The following is a 19,174-nucleotide window of genomic DNA, read 5'->3' on the forward strand; positions in this document are numbered from 1 at the left end:
GACTGCTGCAGTGTGCTTCTTGTTGTGGTGGGAATCTCTGTTCATGAGCTATAGTTGCTCTCTACTGACCAGTCCAGCTGTGTTGGTGATGTTTATGTCAGCTGAGATAAAAGGTCTCTTATCCTCCTTATTTGTCCAGGTTCCTGAAGAGTAGTGCTGCTGAGGAAGCCTGTGCTGCTGTGGCTTCAGCTGTGGGTTCAAACCCCTTACTCATGACTCAGCTGGATCTGAGTGGGTGCATACCAGGAGCCTTGGGAGTGACTCAGCTGTGTGCTTTACTGCAGGATCCACACTGCACACTGCAGACATTACGGTTAGTGGATGCTGTTGTATTCACTTGCATAAAAGAGCTGGGGTGTTGTGATGGTGGTGTTGCTGTGATGTTGTCGCTAGTGCCCTATATTGGCCGCTAGTTGTCGCAATGGACTATAAGTCGCATTTATTTCAAAATGCACAGTATGTCACAAAATCCAAGACCAAGAACAGGCAGAGACTACGTAACTAGACACCTAGAGGCCAAAAAGATTGAGAATTCTAGCAAACTCAGTTAGCGAATGTTAATGGAGTAAATGGCGGTGAGCTGTTTGTAATGAAGGTGGCAACAAGGAGGGCCGGATGGTAATTATAAATCAATTTACAAAAGATTCACTGAATGAAAATGCTGATGTGGTACATGAAAATAAGGAGAATGCAGCACAATCAAGCATTTTGTGTGATGTGAAGGCACTGGCAGCAGAGCACATGCTTGAGTGGCTATGTGTGAGAGAGCGAGAGAAAAAAAAAGAGCCGTGTTTTTAAAAGAGTGTGCAAGCGTTCAACACCGCTTCACTATGGGAGTTTCCCTTATTTTAGAGACGATTCACATGCCTTTCTTAACCAATATGGATATTTAGTCTGTCCCGATTTTGAGTTGCATGTCCCGAGTCCCGACAAAATCCTGTCAGGACACTACAACGTTGGGAGCATGGAATTGTCCAAAATCTCTTGGTTAATGCTGAAGCATTCAGAGTTCCTTTCACTAGAACTAACAGGCCAAGCCCAGTTCGGGGATGGCCCCTTCCTGTTCCAATATGTCTGTGCCTCAGTGCACAAAGCAAGGTCGATAAAGACATGGATGAGAGAGTTTAGTGTGGATGAACTTGACTGGCCTAGCCTGGCGCGCCCTCCCAGTGACGCAATGCCTTCAGGCTTTTGCTGCTGGTCTGGTCAACTGCTCATTGAGAAGGATTTCTGAGTTCCCGAAATCTGCGGAACTGCCCCCTTTGGTCGAGAAACAATCAACTTTGAGCAGCTCCAACGGCTCTAGGTAGAGGCGTGTTCAAGGTAGGGCTGTAGTCAAGACCACCTTTGTCGAGTCCAAGACAAGTCCAAGACCAGGACCGGTCGAGACCAAGTCAAGACCGAGTCCAAAGAGGTTCAAGTCCAAGACAGACCGAGTCCAAAAGACTCGAGTCCGAGTCAAGACCGAGTCCAGGACAGAAAAAAACAAGTTGCATGCATGACAGTATAAAGACAATAATTTTGGGTTATTATTAATTTTGCTGATCTAAATACCCACCCAGGATTTGTAAGTATAACCATTCCCCTTAATATCACATACTTCCCTTGAATATTATAACATAATAAAGATGCCTGGACTCGGTCAAGACCAAGAACCATATTTGGCAAGACCGGTGGCCGAGACCGAGACAAGTCCAAGTCAGATACCAGCCGAGTCCGAGACAAGTCCGAGACCATAAAAAAACGGACTCGAGTCCGGACTCGAGTCCGAGTCCGGACTCGAGTACTACAGCCCTGGTTCAAGGCAGCGGAAAGAGTGTTGTAATTGGTTTAAACTCGGCAATCCGCTTTCTGACATCTACCAGTAGCAAATCGAGGCACTTAAAGGAGGCGGGTCAACCAGCGCTGGCAAGAAAACGTGTTAGCACAGGCTGTTGGTCAGACTAAAGTCTCGCAGAGCCTTTGAAAGTCGATGGTAATCAGGCTATGACTGGCCTGACCTGACCTCAACAGAACTCAACTGTTATAGCTGCAAAGAGTGGACGGACATCATATCAAACCCTATGGGTTAAGAATGGGATGTCATATGATATGCGAGTCATGGCAATTGACCCAATACTTTTGGCAGTATAGTTTGTAGATGATCTGCACTGTTCTTTAACCTATACTGCTACCTACTTGCTGCAAAAGGTAACAACACAAATAATTGCAAGGCTATAATATCTTGGAATGGACATAACGGGTTAAATATTTCCAATATATCCACATCTCCTCACAGCTGTGTGAGGGGTTGCCTGCGGTGCTGAGTGCTATTTGGGATCGGTGTGTGTTGTAGATGTCCAGGAGGGAAGGGAGTGATGCACCAGGGATCTTTCTGGCTGCATTCACTATTAGCTGCAGGGACCTCCTGTTGGAGATGGCACAACTTCCAAACCACACAGTGATAAAAATGGGTCAATGTTAAAATTACTCATATCATCTCTCTGCCCTCTGGTCTTTAACTAACACACACACACACACACACACACACACACACACACACACACCACTGATCAACTCAGTCAATAGTATTGTAAATGTGACAGTAAAGTTGATTGTCCAAAAGGAAATGAAGATTAAGTATTTCTCCTACTTCTCTCTACAGCCTGTTATACTGCAGTATTGGAGAGGAAGGCTTCAGAGCTCTTGCATCAGCACTGAGATCAAACCCCTCACACATGAGAGAGCTGCAGCTGAGTGGGAATGAAGCAGGAGACTCAGGAGTGAAGCATCTTTCTTCTCTTCTGGAGGATCCCAACTGTAAACTGGAGAAACTAGAGTGAGTATCACAAAACTAAATACTGAGTTGCTATCAGTGAATATGACAGTGTGTTTTATCTCTTTTTCTCAGTCACACACAAATTCACTTGTGTGTGTATGTGTGTGTGTGTGTGTGTGTGTGTGTGTGTGTGTGTGACTCAGTGTGTGTATGTATGTGTGTGTGTCTCAGTGTGTGAATGTGTGTGTGTGTGTGTGTGTGTGTGTCGTATTATAGTGTGAGTGATTGAGTGAGTAGAGAGTGACTGGCTGACTCAGTCACACACACACAAACACACACACTCACACACACATACATACACACACACTGAGTCACACTCAAGCACAGTACTCCTTTCACACCCACACACACACCCACACACACACACACACAATCACTGTCTCTCTCACTCACTCACAGCCCGATACCTTCACACACACACACACACACACACACACACACACACCACTGATCAACTCAGTCAATAGTATTGTACATGTGCCAGTAAAGTTGATTGTCCAAAAGGAAATGAAGATGAAGTATTCCTCCTACTTCTCTCTACAGCCTGGATAACTGCAGTATTGGAGAGGAAGGCTTCAGAGCTCTTGCATCAGCACTGAGATCAAATCCCTCACACATGAGAGAGCTGCAGCTGGGTGAGAATAAAGCAGGAGACTCAGGAGTGAAACATCTTTCTTCTCTTCTGGAGGATCACAACTGTAAACTGGAGAAACTAGAGTGAGTATCACAAGACCAAATACTGAGTTGCTATCAGTGAATATGACAGTGTGTTTTATATCTTTTTCTCACTCAAACACAAATTCACTACTGAGTCAGCCACTCACTCTCACTCTCTTACTCACTAATCACTCTCTTACTCACTCAATCACTCACACTATAATATGACACACATACAACACACACACACACACACACACACACTGAGTCACACTCAAGCACAGTACTCCTTTCACACACCCACACACACACACACACACACCACTGACTCAATCACTTACTAATGTTAGATTCAGAGACTGGACCCAAGCGCAGATACAGTTCACTACTTTATTGTAGGCAGGGGGAACAGTTTGTGGCCGAGCCACAGGCAAATAAGGCAGTCAGTCAAAAACAGGCAATTCCAAAAAGGGCTAATTCCAACACAGGCAGATTCTAAAACAGGCAGTTTCCAAAAACGGGCAGATCCAAAAACAGGCAGATTCAAAAACAGGCAGATCCAAAAAACTGGCAGATTCAAAAAATCAGATTCAAAGTCCAAACTTACAAACTTGCAGTTTCAGTCCACAAAGGCACACGTACACACACCATCGGAGGAAGACAATCTGACAATGAGGCACCAGTAGAGCAGGGTATAAATAGGGCAGGTAATACAAACAAATGAGAAACAGGTGAGTGCCAAAAAGTGGTGGGGAAAAGAACAAAGGCAGGGGGCAGGGGCGTGGCGTGGCTAGAGCACATGGTGGACCAAAACAAAAACAAGCAGTGATACAGGCAGACCAGCAGAGGGCTACAAATAAACAGAGTCCCAGGGCAGAATACTGACAGTACCCCCCCTTCAACGTACGCCCCTTGGCGTCAGAGCGGGATGGTCAGGGTGCTGACGACGGAAGTCCTGAACAAGAGTCTTATCTAGCAGCTGACGAGTAGGCACCCAGGAGCGCTCCTCTGGTCCGTATCCCTCCCAGTCAACGAGGAACTGGAGACCTCGCCCCCGGCGCCGGACGTCCAACAGCCTCCGGACAGAGAAAGCAGGAGCCCCATCGATGACACGGGGGGGAGGGGGGGCAGCCACAGGTGGAGAGAGAGGGCTGCGACGGACCGGCTTGATCCGTGAGACGTGGAAAGTCGGATGCACCCGTCGGAGGGACAGGGGTAACTGAAGCCGGACTGCCGAAGAACCGAGGACCCGCTCGATCAGGTAAGGGCCGATGAATCGAGGAGCCAGCTTCCGGGAGTCCACTTTCAGAGGCAGGTCTTTGGTTGAGAGCCACACTCTCTGCCCTGTCCGGTAACGGGGTGCCTTGACTCTCCGTTGATCAGCCAACCGCTTCATCTGGGACCCTGAGTGCAGCAGGGCAGCACGAGCTCGCCTCCAGGTGGACTTGCAACGCCGGATGAAGGCCTGGACAGAAGGGACAGAAGCTTCTGCTGCCTGGGAAGAGAACAGAGGGGGTTGGTAACCCAGGGAACATTGAAAAGGAGACAAACCAGTGGCGGCAACAGGCAAGGAGTTGTGGGCATACTCTGCCCACGCTAGGTGCCGACTCCAGGAAGTCGGATTCTGGGAAGATAGACACCTCAGGACCCGCTCCAAGTCCTGGTTGGCACGCTCCGTCTGGCCATTGGTTTGCGGGTGGAATCCAGAGGAGAGGCTAGCGGTGGCCCCAATGTTCTTACAGAACTCCCTCCAAAAGGTCGAAACAAACTGAGGGCCACGATCAGACACAACATCACACGGCAGTCCATGTATCCTAAACACATGATTGACCACCAGAACAGCAGTTTCTTTGGCAGAGGGAAGTTTAGACAGTGGCACAAAATGCACAGACTTGGAAAACCTATCAACTATAGTGAGGACAGCGGTGTTACCATCAGAGGAGGGAAGTCCAGTCACAAAATCCAGGGCGATGTGTGACCACGGTCGGTTGGGGATATGGAGCGGCTGCAGGAGACCTGCAGACGGTCGATTGGAGGTCTTGTTACGTGCGCAGGTTGAACAGGCCCCAACGAACGAACGGACATCATCCACCATTTTGGGCCACCAGAAGCGCTGCCGGAGACAGGCCATAGTCCTCCTGACACCAGCATGACATGCCAAACCAGACGAGTGACCCCACTGCAAGACCTGGGAACGAACAGATCTGGGAACAAACAGACAGTTAGCAGGGCAGTTATCTGGACCAGGCTCCTTCTGCAGTGCCCTCTGGACCCTCTTCTCAATTCCCCAGGAGACAGCCCCCACCAAACACCTAGTGGGCAGAATAGTCTCTGCAGCAAGAGACACCTCAGGATCACTGAACTGCCGGGAGAGGGCGTCTGGCTTGATGTTCTTGGAGCCTGGACGGAAAGACAGGGTAAAGTCAAAACGACTGAAAAACAGGGACCACCTAGCCTGACGGGCATTAAGACGCTTAGCCGTCTTCATGTACTCCAGGTTCCTGTGGTCTGTCCAGATGAAAAAGGGCTTCTCGGCACCCTCAAGCCAGTGACGCCACTCCTGTAGAGCCATCTTGACAGCAAGGAGTTCCCGATCTCCCACGTCAAAATTGCGTTCAGAAGGGGACAGTCTGTGCGAGTAAAAGGCACAGGGGTGTACCTTGTTATCCGAAGAAGGCCTCTGAGACAGAACAGCCCCAACTCCAACATCAGAGGCATCCACTTCAACGATGAACTGACGGGAAGGTTCAGGCGTGGTCAAAATAGGAGCTGTGGTGAATCGCGACTTCAGTTCCTGAAAGGCCCTCTCTGCATCCCCATTCCAGAGAAACCTAATAGAGGAAGACGTCAGAGCAGTCAGGGGAGCCGCTATGGAACTGTAGTTACGAATAAACCTCCTGTAAAAATTGGCAAAGCCTAAGAACTTCTGGAGGTCTTTGCGAGATTGTGGAGTGGGCCATTCCACCACCGCCTTAACCTTCCCCGAATCCATCTCCAATCCACCCTTGGTGATGATGAACCCCAGGAAGGACGTAGTGTGCTGGTGGAAAACACATTTTTCTGCTTTAACAAAAAGTTGGTTCTCCAACAATCGCTGAAGCACTGACCGGACATGATTGACATGTTCTGGGAGAGACCTGGAAAAAATCAGGATGTCATCCAAATAAACAAACAAAAACTTGTTGACCATATCTCGTAAGACGTCATTAACGAGAGCCTGGAAAACAGCTGGCGCATTAGTCAACCCAAATGGCATGACCAGGTACTCATAATGCCCCGTGGGAGTATTGAAGGCTGTCTTCCATTCATCCCCCTTCCTAATGCGTACCAAATGATACGCATTACGCAGGTCCAGTTTGGTGAAGACAGTGGCTCCCTGCAACAACTCAAAGGCATCAGACATGAGAGGAAGAGGATATTTGTTCTTGACCGTTATGTCATTCAAGCCCCGATAATCAATGCAGGGTCTCAAAGAGCCATCCTTCTTTCCAACAAAAAAGAAGCCAGCACCTGCAGGGGAAGAGGAAGGGCGAATGATACCTGAAGTCAAGGAGTCATTGATGTAGTTCTCCATAGCTTGGCGTTCAGGGGGCGACAAGGAGTATATCCGGCCCCGAGGAGGACATGCTCCAGGGAGTAGGTCGATGGCACAGTCATAGGGTCGATGAGGTGGCAGAGAGGTGGCCCTTGACTTGCTGAACACCGGCCTCAGATCAAGATACTCCTCTGGAACACTGGACAGGTCAGGAAAATCCTCAAGTCCCTCAGGAACAACAGACGAAGGACTAAGAGCAGACTTCAGACAGTGAGACAAACAGAAAGGGCTCCAGCCCAAAATTACGTTCTTGGCCCAACCGACATGAGGGTTATGTTTAACCAGCCACCGATGGCCGAGAACTATGGAGTTCTGAGGAGAGTCAATGAGATAAAACACAATTTCTTCATAGTGATTGCCTGAAAGCATTAAACTCACCGGCTCGGTGCGATGCGTGACTCTGGCGAAGCGGCTGCCGTCAAGGGCTGAAACGGCAAGTGGTACCCGAAGCTCTGAGACAGGAATTCCCCACTGGACTGCCAAACGGTTGTCAATAAAACTTTCCTCAGCACCAGAGTCGATGAGGGCAGCTGAGGTGTGTCGATGGCCCCTCCAGAAGATAGTCGCAGGCAGGAGAGTTTGATGAAGTGATAGAGGTCTTCACAGGAATACTGCTCGCCAGAACTCCCCTCACTTCTGACGAGCATTGTCTTTTACTGGACACGCATCAACAAAATGACCCACCTGACCACAGTAGAGACATGCCTTGGCCAGCAACCGGCGCCGTCTCTCTGCTGGGGTCAAACGAGTGCGGTCAACTTGCATTGGCTCAGATGTGTCTGGAGGATCTGGATTGGCACCTGGAGTCAGCAGCGAGGCCTGGGACTCTTGACGAGGAAAGGTGAGTGGAGCCCTCATCTGGCGACGTTGACCCAGTCGAACATCCACACGGATTGCCATGTCCACCAGACCATCAAATGTTTGGGGTAACTCGTGGGGAATCAGATGGTCTTTGATCTCTTCAGATAGGCCATTAAGGAAGACATCATAAAAGGCCTCTTGGTTCCACCCAGATGTTGAAGCCAGGGTACGGAACTGAATAGAATAGTCCGAAACTGACTGGGACCTCTGACGGAGCTGTAAAACCTATCGAGCTGCCTCCCTGCCTTGCTTGGAACGGTCAAAAACTTTCTTCATTTCAGTCGAAAACAGGGATAAATCACCCTGAATGGCCGCGTTGTTACTCCAAATGGCCGTTCCCCAGTCACGGGCCCTACCAGACAGTAGGGTGATTATGTACGCCACCTTGGCACGATCTGTTGGGAAAGAGGAAGGTTGAAGGGCGAAAACCAGTCCACATTGGGTCAAAAAGGACTGGCAGGATCCAGGATCCCCGGAGTAAGTCTCTGGAGGCGGCAGGCGTGGTTCTCTAGCTGGCGGAGCAGCAGGTTGGGGCCCTTGAGACAAGGTGAGCTGGATCTGTTGTGTCTGAGCCGCTACCCCCGTGACCGTTGTTCCTATGGAATCCACATGTCTGGAAATGGACTCCAGCTGGGCTGGATCTGCTGGGTCCATAGCTGGTCAGATTGTACTGTTAGATTCAGAGACTGGACCCAAGCGCAGATACAGTTCACTACTTTATTGTAGGCAGGGGGAACAGTTTGTGGCCGAGCCACAGGCAAATAAGGCAGTCAGTCAAAAACAGGCAATTCCAAAAAGGGCTAATTCCAACACAGGCAGATTCTAAAACAGGCAGTTTCCAAAAACGGGCAGATCCAAAAACAGGCAGATTCAAAAACAGGCAGATCCAAAAAACTGGCAGATTCAAAAACAGGCAGATTCAAAAAATCAGATTCAAAGTCCAAACTTACAACCTTGCAGTTTCAGTCCACAAAGGCACACGTACACACACCATCGGAGGAAGACAATCTGACAATGAGGCACCAGTAGAGCAGGGTATAAATAGGGCAGGTAATACAAACAAATGAGAAACAGGTGAGTGCCAAAAAGTGGCGGGAAAAAGAACAAAGGCAGGGGCAGGGGCGTGGCTAGAGCACATGGTGGACCAAAACAAAAACAAGCAGTGATACAGGCAGACCAGCAGAGGGCTACAAATAAACAGAGTCCCAGGGCAGAATACTGACAACTAATGCACACAGACACACATCACTGTCTCTCTCACTCACTCACAGCCCGATACCTTCACACACACACACACACACACACACACACACACACACACACACACACACACACACACACACACACACACACAGTATTGTAAATGTGACAGTAATGTTGATTGTCCTAAAGGAAATGAAGATGAAGTATTTCTCCTACTTCTCTCTACAGCCTGGATAACTGCAGTATTGGAGAGGAAGGCTTCATAGCTCTTGCATCAGCACTGAGATCAAACCCCTCACACATGAGAGAGCTGCAGCTGGGTGAGAATAAAGCAGGAGACTCAGGAGTGAAGCATCTTTCTTCTCTTCTGGAGGATCACAACTGTAAACTGGAGAAACTAGAGTGAGTATCACAAGACCAAATACTGAGTTGCTATCAGTGAATATGACAGTGTGTTTTATCTCTTTTTCTCACTCAAACACAAATTCACTACTGAGTCAGCCATCCACTCTCTTACTCACTCAATCACTCACACTATAATATGACACACATACACACACACACACACACACACACACACACACACACACCAACCGCTGACTCAATCACTTACTAACGCACACAGACACACATCACTGTCTCTCTCACTCACTCACACTATAATATGACAAACACACACACACACACACACACACACACACACCAAACACACACACGCACGCACACACACGCACGCACACACACACACACACACACACACACACACACACACACAGACACACACACACACCACTGACAATGATGCTCTTGCTCGCTAACATATGCACAAATCTCTGACTCACTCTGTCACACAATCAAACAAACACACACACACACACACATACTCAAGCACACACTCACTTGCGGTCAGCAGCCATGCTCTCCAGGTTCCCTGGCTTGATTTTGCACTTCTTAAGCGCTGTCTTCACTTGGTCTTTAAAGCGTTTCTTCTGGCCTCCAGCAGAGCGCTGGCCTTGGTGTAGCTGGCCATATAGCAATTTGTGGGGCAGACGATTGTAGGGCATCCTTATCACATGCCCCAGCCACCGCAGTTGGTGCTGGTTGATGGTGGCCTCAATGCTCTTGCAGCCTGTTCTCCTGAGGATCTCAGTGTGAGGCACTCTGTCACGCCAAGTAATCCCCAGGATACGCTGGAGACAGCTGATATGTAAGTGTTCCAGGGACTTGATGTGGCGGCTGTAAGTAACCCAGGCTTCACAGCTGTATTGTGTGTGTGTGTGTGTGTGTTTGCATGTGTGTGTGTGTGTGGCGGCTGTAGGTAACCCAGGCTTCACAGCTGTATTGTGTGTGTGTGTGTGTGTGTGTGTGTGTGTGTGTGTGTGTGTGCGTGTGTGCGTGTGCGCGTGTGTGTGTAGGTGTGTGTGTTGCGGCTGTAAGTAATCCAGGCTTCACAGCTGTATTGTGCGTGCGTGTGTGTGTGTGTGTGTGTGTGTGTGTGTGTGTGTGTGTGTGGAGGCTGTAGGTAACCTAGGCTTCACAGCTGTAGAGGAGGGTGGTGATGCAGACCGCTTGGTAGACGCAGATTTTTGTGTTGAGATGAAGGTTCTTGTTCTGAAAAAGGTTCTTGTCTTCAGAGATAATGCTCCCCAAGTATTTGAATATGGAACAACTGACAGTTTTTCACCTGCAATAGTAAAGATGGGTGGTGTGGGTGGGATGCTAGCACTCCATTGACAGATTACCTCTGTTTTGGCCGTGTTGATGGTCAACCCTAGCCTGGATGCCAGACCGAAGTTTAGCCCCGCCTCCATTCTTTTTCTGCATGGAACTTCGGTCTGGCACTGCTCCGTTCAGCTGCTATTATTCGAGATACACTTCGGCTCGGACCAATCACATTTCACAGGGCGGGCTTTACGTGATGATTGACATATGAACAGCAGTGACGTTCACGGCTGCATGCGTCCTCGTTCAACGAGTTAGGTGTGAGACCATGTTCGCTTAGGTTGATTTTGATTGCAACAGAAACGCTATGGCTATGAATGCATAATTTGTTCATGCAGTTTGGCCTTTCGTTTATCTTAGCTATTGAAACGGAGGTTTTATCACGGATTCGCACAACTATTTCTGAACACTTAGACCAACGAGGATATGTGGGAAAACTTCAGTTTCACTTTCACCCAGTTAAAACAGCATGTTTGGGTGATGTTGTTCCCGTTTGTTTAAAAATGTCTGTTTGCTCACGACACACTTCCCCAGCTGTTCACATACAGTTTGAAGGAATTATTTTTAAAAACGAAGGAGGATGTTTTCCATAGCCTACCCTGCTACATATTTCTGTCTTAGATTTCGCAGATACTGACAGCCAATAACTTGTTCTGTTTGGTTTGGTCTATCCAATGAGTGCAGAGCTATCCCCCCCGCACTGTATCGGTTGAATCACGCCCCATAATCGCAGCTGAATGGAGCAGTTTCAGACTCATATTCTGATAAGAATTGAGTATGACGTCGTCAGGCTAGGTCAACCCCATCCTGCTGTATGCCCTCACTGCTGCATCCAGGACAGTCTGGAGGTCCTGTGGAGAGTGAGATATGAGGGCGCAGTCATCTGCATACTGCAGCTCAAGTAATCTCTCTCTGTGCAGTTTGGTTTTGGCCTGCAGCCTCCTGATATTGAAGAGGTTACCATCCAGTCTGTATGCTACTGTCACCCCACTGTTGTCTTCAATGTCCTTGTGGAGAAGCTGGGTGACACATATGAGGAAGATGTTAAAAGCACTGGTGCCAGTACACACCGCTGCCTTACCCCTGTGCGCACAGGGAAAGGGGTTGACTGTTGACCTCCAATTGATATACCATACCTTCACACAAGCACACACACACACCACTGACTCACTCACTAACACACACATACACACATCTCTGACTCATTCTTAACCAAAACACACACACACACACACACACACCACTGACTCAATCACTTACTAACGCACACATATACTCTTACAGTAACTGACATATTCTGTCACTCAGTCAAACTATTTATTCTACACAATGTGCTGTATACATCAGAGCAGTGTGATGTGTGTAAACTGCGTTGTGTGTGTGTGTGTGTGTATTCTACACAATGTGCTGTATACAGCAGAGCAGTGTGATGTGTGTAAACTGCGTTGTGTGTGTGTGTGTGTGTGTGTGTGTGTGTGTGTGTGTGTGTGTATTCTACACAATGTGCTGTTTACAGCAGAGCAGTGTGATGCGTGTAAACTACGTTGTGTGTGTGTGTGTGTATTCTACACAATGTGCTGTTTACAGCAGAGCAGTGTGATGTGTGTAAACTGCGTTGTGTGTGTGTGTGTATTCTACACTATGACACTGCTCTCAGTTGGTTCAACTCATATCTCACAAACCGGACAGAATACATCTCCCTGGGTCACTCCAAATCAAGTACACACACAGTCACCTGCGGTGTCCCCCAGGGGTCAGTTCTGGGCCCCCTCCTCTTCATCCTATACCTCACTCGCCTTGGCCAAATCATCAGCCGTCACAACATCTCATTCCACTGCTATGCTGATGACACACAGCTCTATGTCAATGCCACAGCTGCAACCCCATCCTCACAGTCATCCCCATCAAAACTCACCACCTGTCTGGAGGAGATAAAGGTTATGGATGGAGCACAACTTTCTCCAACTAAACAGCTCCAAAACCGAAGCCATCCTGGTTGGCACTCCCCACCAGACCAAATCATCATCAATAACCAGCATCACCTTCTCTGGCTCCAACATCCCCCTTTCATCAACAGTCACAAATCTGGGTGTAAAAATGGACTCACAACTCACATTTGAAGCACATATAAATCACCTCTGCAAGACCTCCTTCTACCACCTCCGTAACATTTCCAAACTCCGCCCCATCCTCTCTCTCTCAGATGCCGAAAAGCTGGTTCATGCCTTTATCTCCTCCAGACTGGACTACTGTAACGCACTTCTCATTGGGATCCCTAGCAAGAGTCTGCAGAGACTCCAGTACATCCAAAACTCTGCAGCTAGGATCCTGATGAGAGTGCGGAAACATGAGCACATTACCCCCATCCTCCACTCACTCCACTGGCTTCCGGTCTCCAGCAGGATTGAGTACAAGATTTCCCTCCTCACTCACCAATGCATTCATGGTCATGCCCCCCCCTACCTCAAAGAAATAATCAACCCACAAAACACAACACGCTCCCTCCGCTCCACTCACTCAAACCTCCTCCACATACCCAGAACTAAACTTAGGACCATGGGAGACAGGGCTTTCTGTGCTGCTGCCCCGCGTCTATGGAATGCCCTCCCTGACACCTTGAGGGCACCACAATCCATTGACTGTTTTAAAAAAGACCTAAAGACATTTCTTTTTAGCAAAGCTTTTGGTCCCTTTTAGATGTTCTTAAACCTTTTTCTTTTTCCTCTTTTTGTTTTCTTTTTAATGAAATTGCTCATCTTATTTTTGTTTTTAAACCTGTAGCACTTTGAGATCTCTGATGTAAAGTGCATTATAAATAAAATTTATTATTATTATTATTATTATTCTACACAATGTGCTGTTTACATCAGAGCAGTGTGATGTGTGTAAACTGCGTTGTGTGTTTGTGTGTGTGTGTGTGTTTGTGTGTGTTCTACACAATGTGCTGTTTACATCAGAGCAGTGTGATGTGTGTAAACTGCGTTGTGTGTGTGTGTGTATTCTACACAATGTGCTGTATACATCAGAGCAGTGTGATGTGTGTAAACTGCGTTGTGTGTGTGTGTGTATTCTACACAATGTGCTGTAAATAGTAGAGCAGTGTGATGTGTGTAAACTTGCGTGCGAGTGGAGGAGACACTGTGCATGACACGTGTTGCATTTTGTGCAACTTTGTACACGTTGTTACTTAGACCTACTTTACCAAAAATATATATCATATTTCTGATTATGGCATAGTTTTCTCCCCACCCAGTTAGGCTATGATTATGAACGTGCCTTGCCATAGAGAAACACATGATAGCGTTGAGATTATGAACATGCTATGCCACAAAAGCACACCAAAATATGGGGTAAGCTAAATTAAGTTATTATTATTATTTTGCTGTCACTTCATCTGTTTATAACCTAAAAGGGTGTATTTAGTGTCAATGGATAGCTCTGTGTCTCCTCTTTCATCTGACATGCGTGCAATGCGGTCACAGGTTCACAAGTAGCCTATTTCAATTTAAGTTGGTTTGCGGGTGAACACAGAGCAGTATAGACTAGGGTTGTTAACAAATTAAATTGTTAAATTGTCCATATATCAGTTTGTAGCTTTGTCGGGATCCAGGCCGAGGTCAAAAGACTGTATTGCTCGGCACGCCTTCTCCCGCTCATGCGCTATTCTCTCCAATTTATGGGGTGTCACCCTCTCCACCTGTGGAAGGAGCACTCCCAGTGGCAACAAAAGAGAAATATAAGTAAATCATGAAACAAATAATAAACTTAAAATGCGGCTCCTACAAGTAGCCTATTTCAATTCAATTTGGTTTGCGGGTGAACACAGAGCAGTGTAGACTGTAAATATGATACAATTTGATTTAATTTCATGATTTTTTTTAGTCTCGTTGGAAAGCCCCACTTCTGTTGTTTGGTGCAATAAAGGTCTCATCTCGCTGCAAATAATAATCGCAGAGCAATGTAGCAGAGAAGATACACTTTGGGTCTATCGGGCTCTAAGGGCTAATAAAGTAATGATTAAAAACCACAACTGCTTGATCAAGGACCCGACCCGACCCGGCCTGAGGATAGTGTTACAGTTTCATACTGCAGTATAACAGATGAAGGTTGCAGGGCTTTAGCATCAGCACTGAGATCAAACCCATCAGCCCTCAGAGAGGCCAGAGGATAGTAACGGGAAATATGATCCCTACCCGGGCTCAGTCAGAGAATCTAAACTCTAACTCACACTCCCCCCTTCATTTAGTCACTCATTTACACACACACACACACACACACACACACACACACACACACACACACACACAGTGTATTGTAAATGTGTCAGGAATGTTGATTGTCCTCCTACTTCTCTCTACAGCCTGTCATGGTGCAGTATTGGAGAGGAAGGCTTCCGAGCTCTTGCATCAGCACTGAGATCAAACCCCTCACACATGAGAGAGCTGCAGCTGGGTGGGAATGAAGCAGGAGACTCAGGAGTGAAGCATCTTTCTTCTCTTCTGGAGGATCCCAACTGTAAACTGGAGAAACTACAGTGAGTATCACAAGACCAAATAACACACACACACACACACACACACACACACCACTGACTCATTTCACTCATTACACCATGTCATTTCATGTAATTTATTAAGTTTAATGTTATACACACTCCACACACATTCTATACACACTCCATTACACACTCCATTACACACTCATCACACACTCCACACACACTCCATACACACCCCATACACACTCCATACACACTGCATAAACACTCCATACACACCCCATACACACTTAATACATACACACTCAATTACACACTCCATACACACTCCATTTCACACCTCATACACACTCAATACATATACACTCCATTTCACACTCAATACACACTCAATATACACTCCATTACACACTCAATACACACTCTACACACACCCCATACACACTTAATACACACCCTATACACACCCCATACACACTCCATACACACTGCAAACACACTCCATACACCCCATACACACTCTATACATACACACTCCATACACACTCCATTACACACTCCATTACACACTCCACACACACTCCACACACACTGCATAACACAATCTATATACACATTTTAATGTTGTCCCAGGTAATAACTGCTGCCCTCTTTGTTTAGACGACACAATCTCAACACACACACACACACACACACACACACACACACACACACACACACACACACACACACACACACACACACACACACACACACACACACACACACACACACAAGTGTATTGTAAATGTGTCAGGAATGTTGATTGTCCTAAAGCAAATGCAAACACACTCCATACACACCCCATACACACTCTATACATACACACTCCATTACACACTGCATACACACTCCATTACACACTCCATACACACTCCACACACACTGCATACACAATCCATTACACACTCTATACATACACACTCCATTACACACTGCATACACACTCCATACACACTCCACACACACTGCATAACACAATCTATATACACATTTTAATGTTGTCCCAGGTAATAACTGCTGCCCTCTTTGTTTAGACGACACAATCTCAACACACACACACACACACACACACACACACACACACACACACACACACACACACACACACACACACACACACACACACACACACACACACACAAAGTGTATTGTAAATGTGTCAGGAATGTTGATTGTCCTAAAGCAAATGCAAACACACTCCATACACACCCCATACACACTCTATACATACACACTCCATTACACACTGCATACACACTCCATTATACACTCCATACACACTCCACACACACTGCATACACACTCCATTACACACTCTATACATACACACTCCATTACACACTGCATACACACTCCATACACACTCCATACACACTCCATACACACCCCATACACACAGCATAACACAATCTATATACACATTTTAATGTTGTCCCAGGTAATAACTGCTGCCCTCTTTGTTTAGACGACACAATCACAACACACACACACACACACACACACACACACACACACACACACACATACACACACACACACACACACCACTGACTCATTTCACTCATTACACCATGTCATTTCATGTAATTTATTTAGTTTAATGTTATACACACTCCATTACACACTCCATACACACTCTATACACACTCTATACACACTCCACACATACTCCATACACACTCCATACACACTCTATACACACTCCACACACACTCCATACACACTCCACACACATTCCACACACACTCCATACACACTCCATACACACTCCATTACACACTCCATACACACTCCATACACACTCCATACACACTCCATACACACTCCATTACACACTCCATACACACTCCATTACACACTCCATACACACTCCATACACACTGCATAACATAATCTATAAACACATTTGAATGTTGTCCCAGGTAATAACTGCTGCCCTCTTTGTTTAGACGACACAATCACAACACACACACACACACACACACACACACACACACACACACATACATACAGGTAATAATAACTGCTTCCCCCTTTGGTCTGTGTGTGTCCTTCAGCTGATCTGTTTCCTTCTTTCTCCTACAGCCTGCAGTACTGCAGTATAACAGATGATGGTTTCAGAGCTTTAGCATCAGCACTGAGATCAAACCCATCAGCCCTCAGAGAGCTCCATCTGTATGGGAATCATCCTGGACCCTCAGCACAGCAGCTGCTCTCTGAACTGAAGAAACATCCAAACTGTAAACATCTACAAATAGCTGGACTCTAATGAGTCCATCCTGTTGTGTTCCACCTGAATCATGTTTTTACACTGTGCCTAAAGAAGTGTTGCAGCACATTCATATGTGAAGTTATATGTTTTAAAGTGACTTATGTAAATATGAAAATTGTGAGTAATATTGTATAAAGAATGTTTTCAATAAAAACACGTTGTGACATGTTAAGTTAATTGGTAAGCATTGTTAATCATTTATTAGGCTGTGTGTGGGGTTGCCCACGGTGATCTGGGTGCTGTGTGTGGGGTTGCCCACCAATGGGACCAGAGCTGGGTGATGCCCTCCATCCTGGACCCACTGCACACACACACACACACACACACACACACACAGGGTGCCCACCAATGGGACCAGAGCTGGGTGATGCCCTCCATCCTGGACCCACTGCACACACAAACATACACACACACACACACACACACACACACACGGTACACACACACACACACACTCTCTCTCTCTCTCTCTCTCTCTCTCTCTCTCTCTCTTTTCTCTCTCTCTCTTTCTCTCTCTACCACATGGCCAAGCTGTAAATATACTCATGAGCTCTCACACGCATACACACACAGCACACACTCACACACTGTACACTGTACACACACACACACTGTACACTGTACACACACACACACACACACACACACACACACACACACACACACACACACACACACACTATATTGACAAAAGTATTGGGTCACCTGCCTTGACTCACATAAGCCCGTTTTCTGTATTTCCTAGCATGAAAACGAGTGTTTGACACCCAAATCTCGACGATTTAGCCTGTTTGTGGAATTTGGCAGGTTTAGAATGGAGCTCTGTATGGCTTTAACATTGCTCGCTTTGTGCATGGACTATTCTGTCCTTAAAACACCCCTAAACGTTTGTTTTTAAAAATGTGCAGCTCACCGAGGCGTTACTGGTCTTCAACGATCTTCTATAGAAAGTTTAGCAGCGAAATACAGCTTGTGTCTGATCTTTTATCAGGGATTTTCGAAATCCCGGAAGTACTTTTTCAGATACCTCACAACCGTGTGTGCCTAATATAACACAACAGAATTGAATTTCACTGTGAAACTTGCTATAGAAGATCTCTGCTTATGAGTATATGAGTGCTGCTGCATCTCTGCTTATGAGTACATGAGTGCTGCTGCATCTCTGCTTATGAGTACATGAGTGCTGCTGGATCTCTGCTTATGAGTACATGAGTGCTGCTGCATCTCTGCTTATGAGTACATGAGTGCTGCTGCATCTCTGCTTATGAGTACATGAGTGCTGCTGCATCTCTGCTTATGAGAACATGAGTGCTGCTGCTGCATCTCTGCTTATGAGTACATGAGTGCTGCTGCTGGAAATGCAACATATATATATATATATATATATATATATATATATATATATATATATATATATATTTATATTCTACAAGGTCTCCTGGTTCAGGCGAATGCTACTAACAACAGAAAGGGACTACTGTACAGTATGTGAATGCACAGAACGCT

General features: G+C 46.6%; 1 protein-coding gene across 1 annotated transcript in view; it reads left to right on the plus strand.

Moving 5' to 3' along the window:
• Positions 1-17,810, plus strand: part of LOC134059798 (ribonuclease inhibitor-like) — an 18,700-nt gene extending 890 nt beyond the window's left edge. The window contains exons 2-3 of the mRNA XM_062516299.1: positions 15,217-15,390; positions 17,482-17,810. Of these exons, the coding sequence (XP_062372283.1) occupies positions 15,217-15,390; positions 17,482-17,665 (358 nt within the window). The 3' untranslated portion in view covers positions 17,666-17,810. The remainder of the gene's footprint in view (positions 1-15,216; positions 15,391-17,481) is intronic.
• Positions 17,811-19,174: the final 1,364 nt, after the last annotated feature.

This window comes from Sardina pilchardus, chromosome 16 (assembly GCF_963854185.1).
Source record: "Sardina pilchardus chromosome 16, fSarPil1.1, whole genome shotgun sequence".
Taxonomy (NCBI): domain Eukaryota; kingdom Metazoa; phylum Chordata; class Actinopteri; order Clupeiformes; family Clupeidae; genus Sardina; species Sardina pilchardus.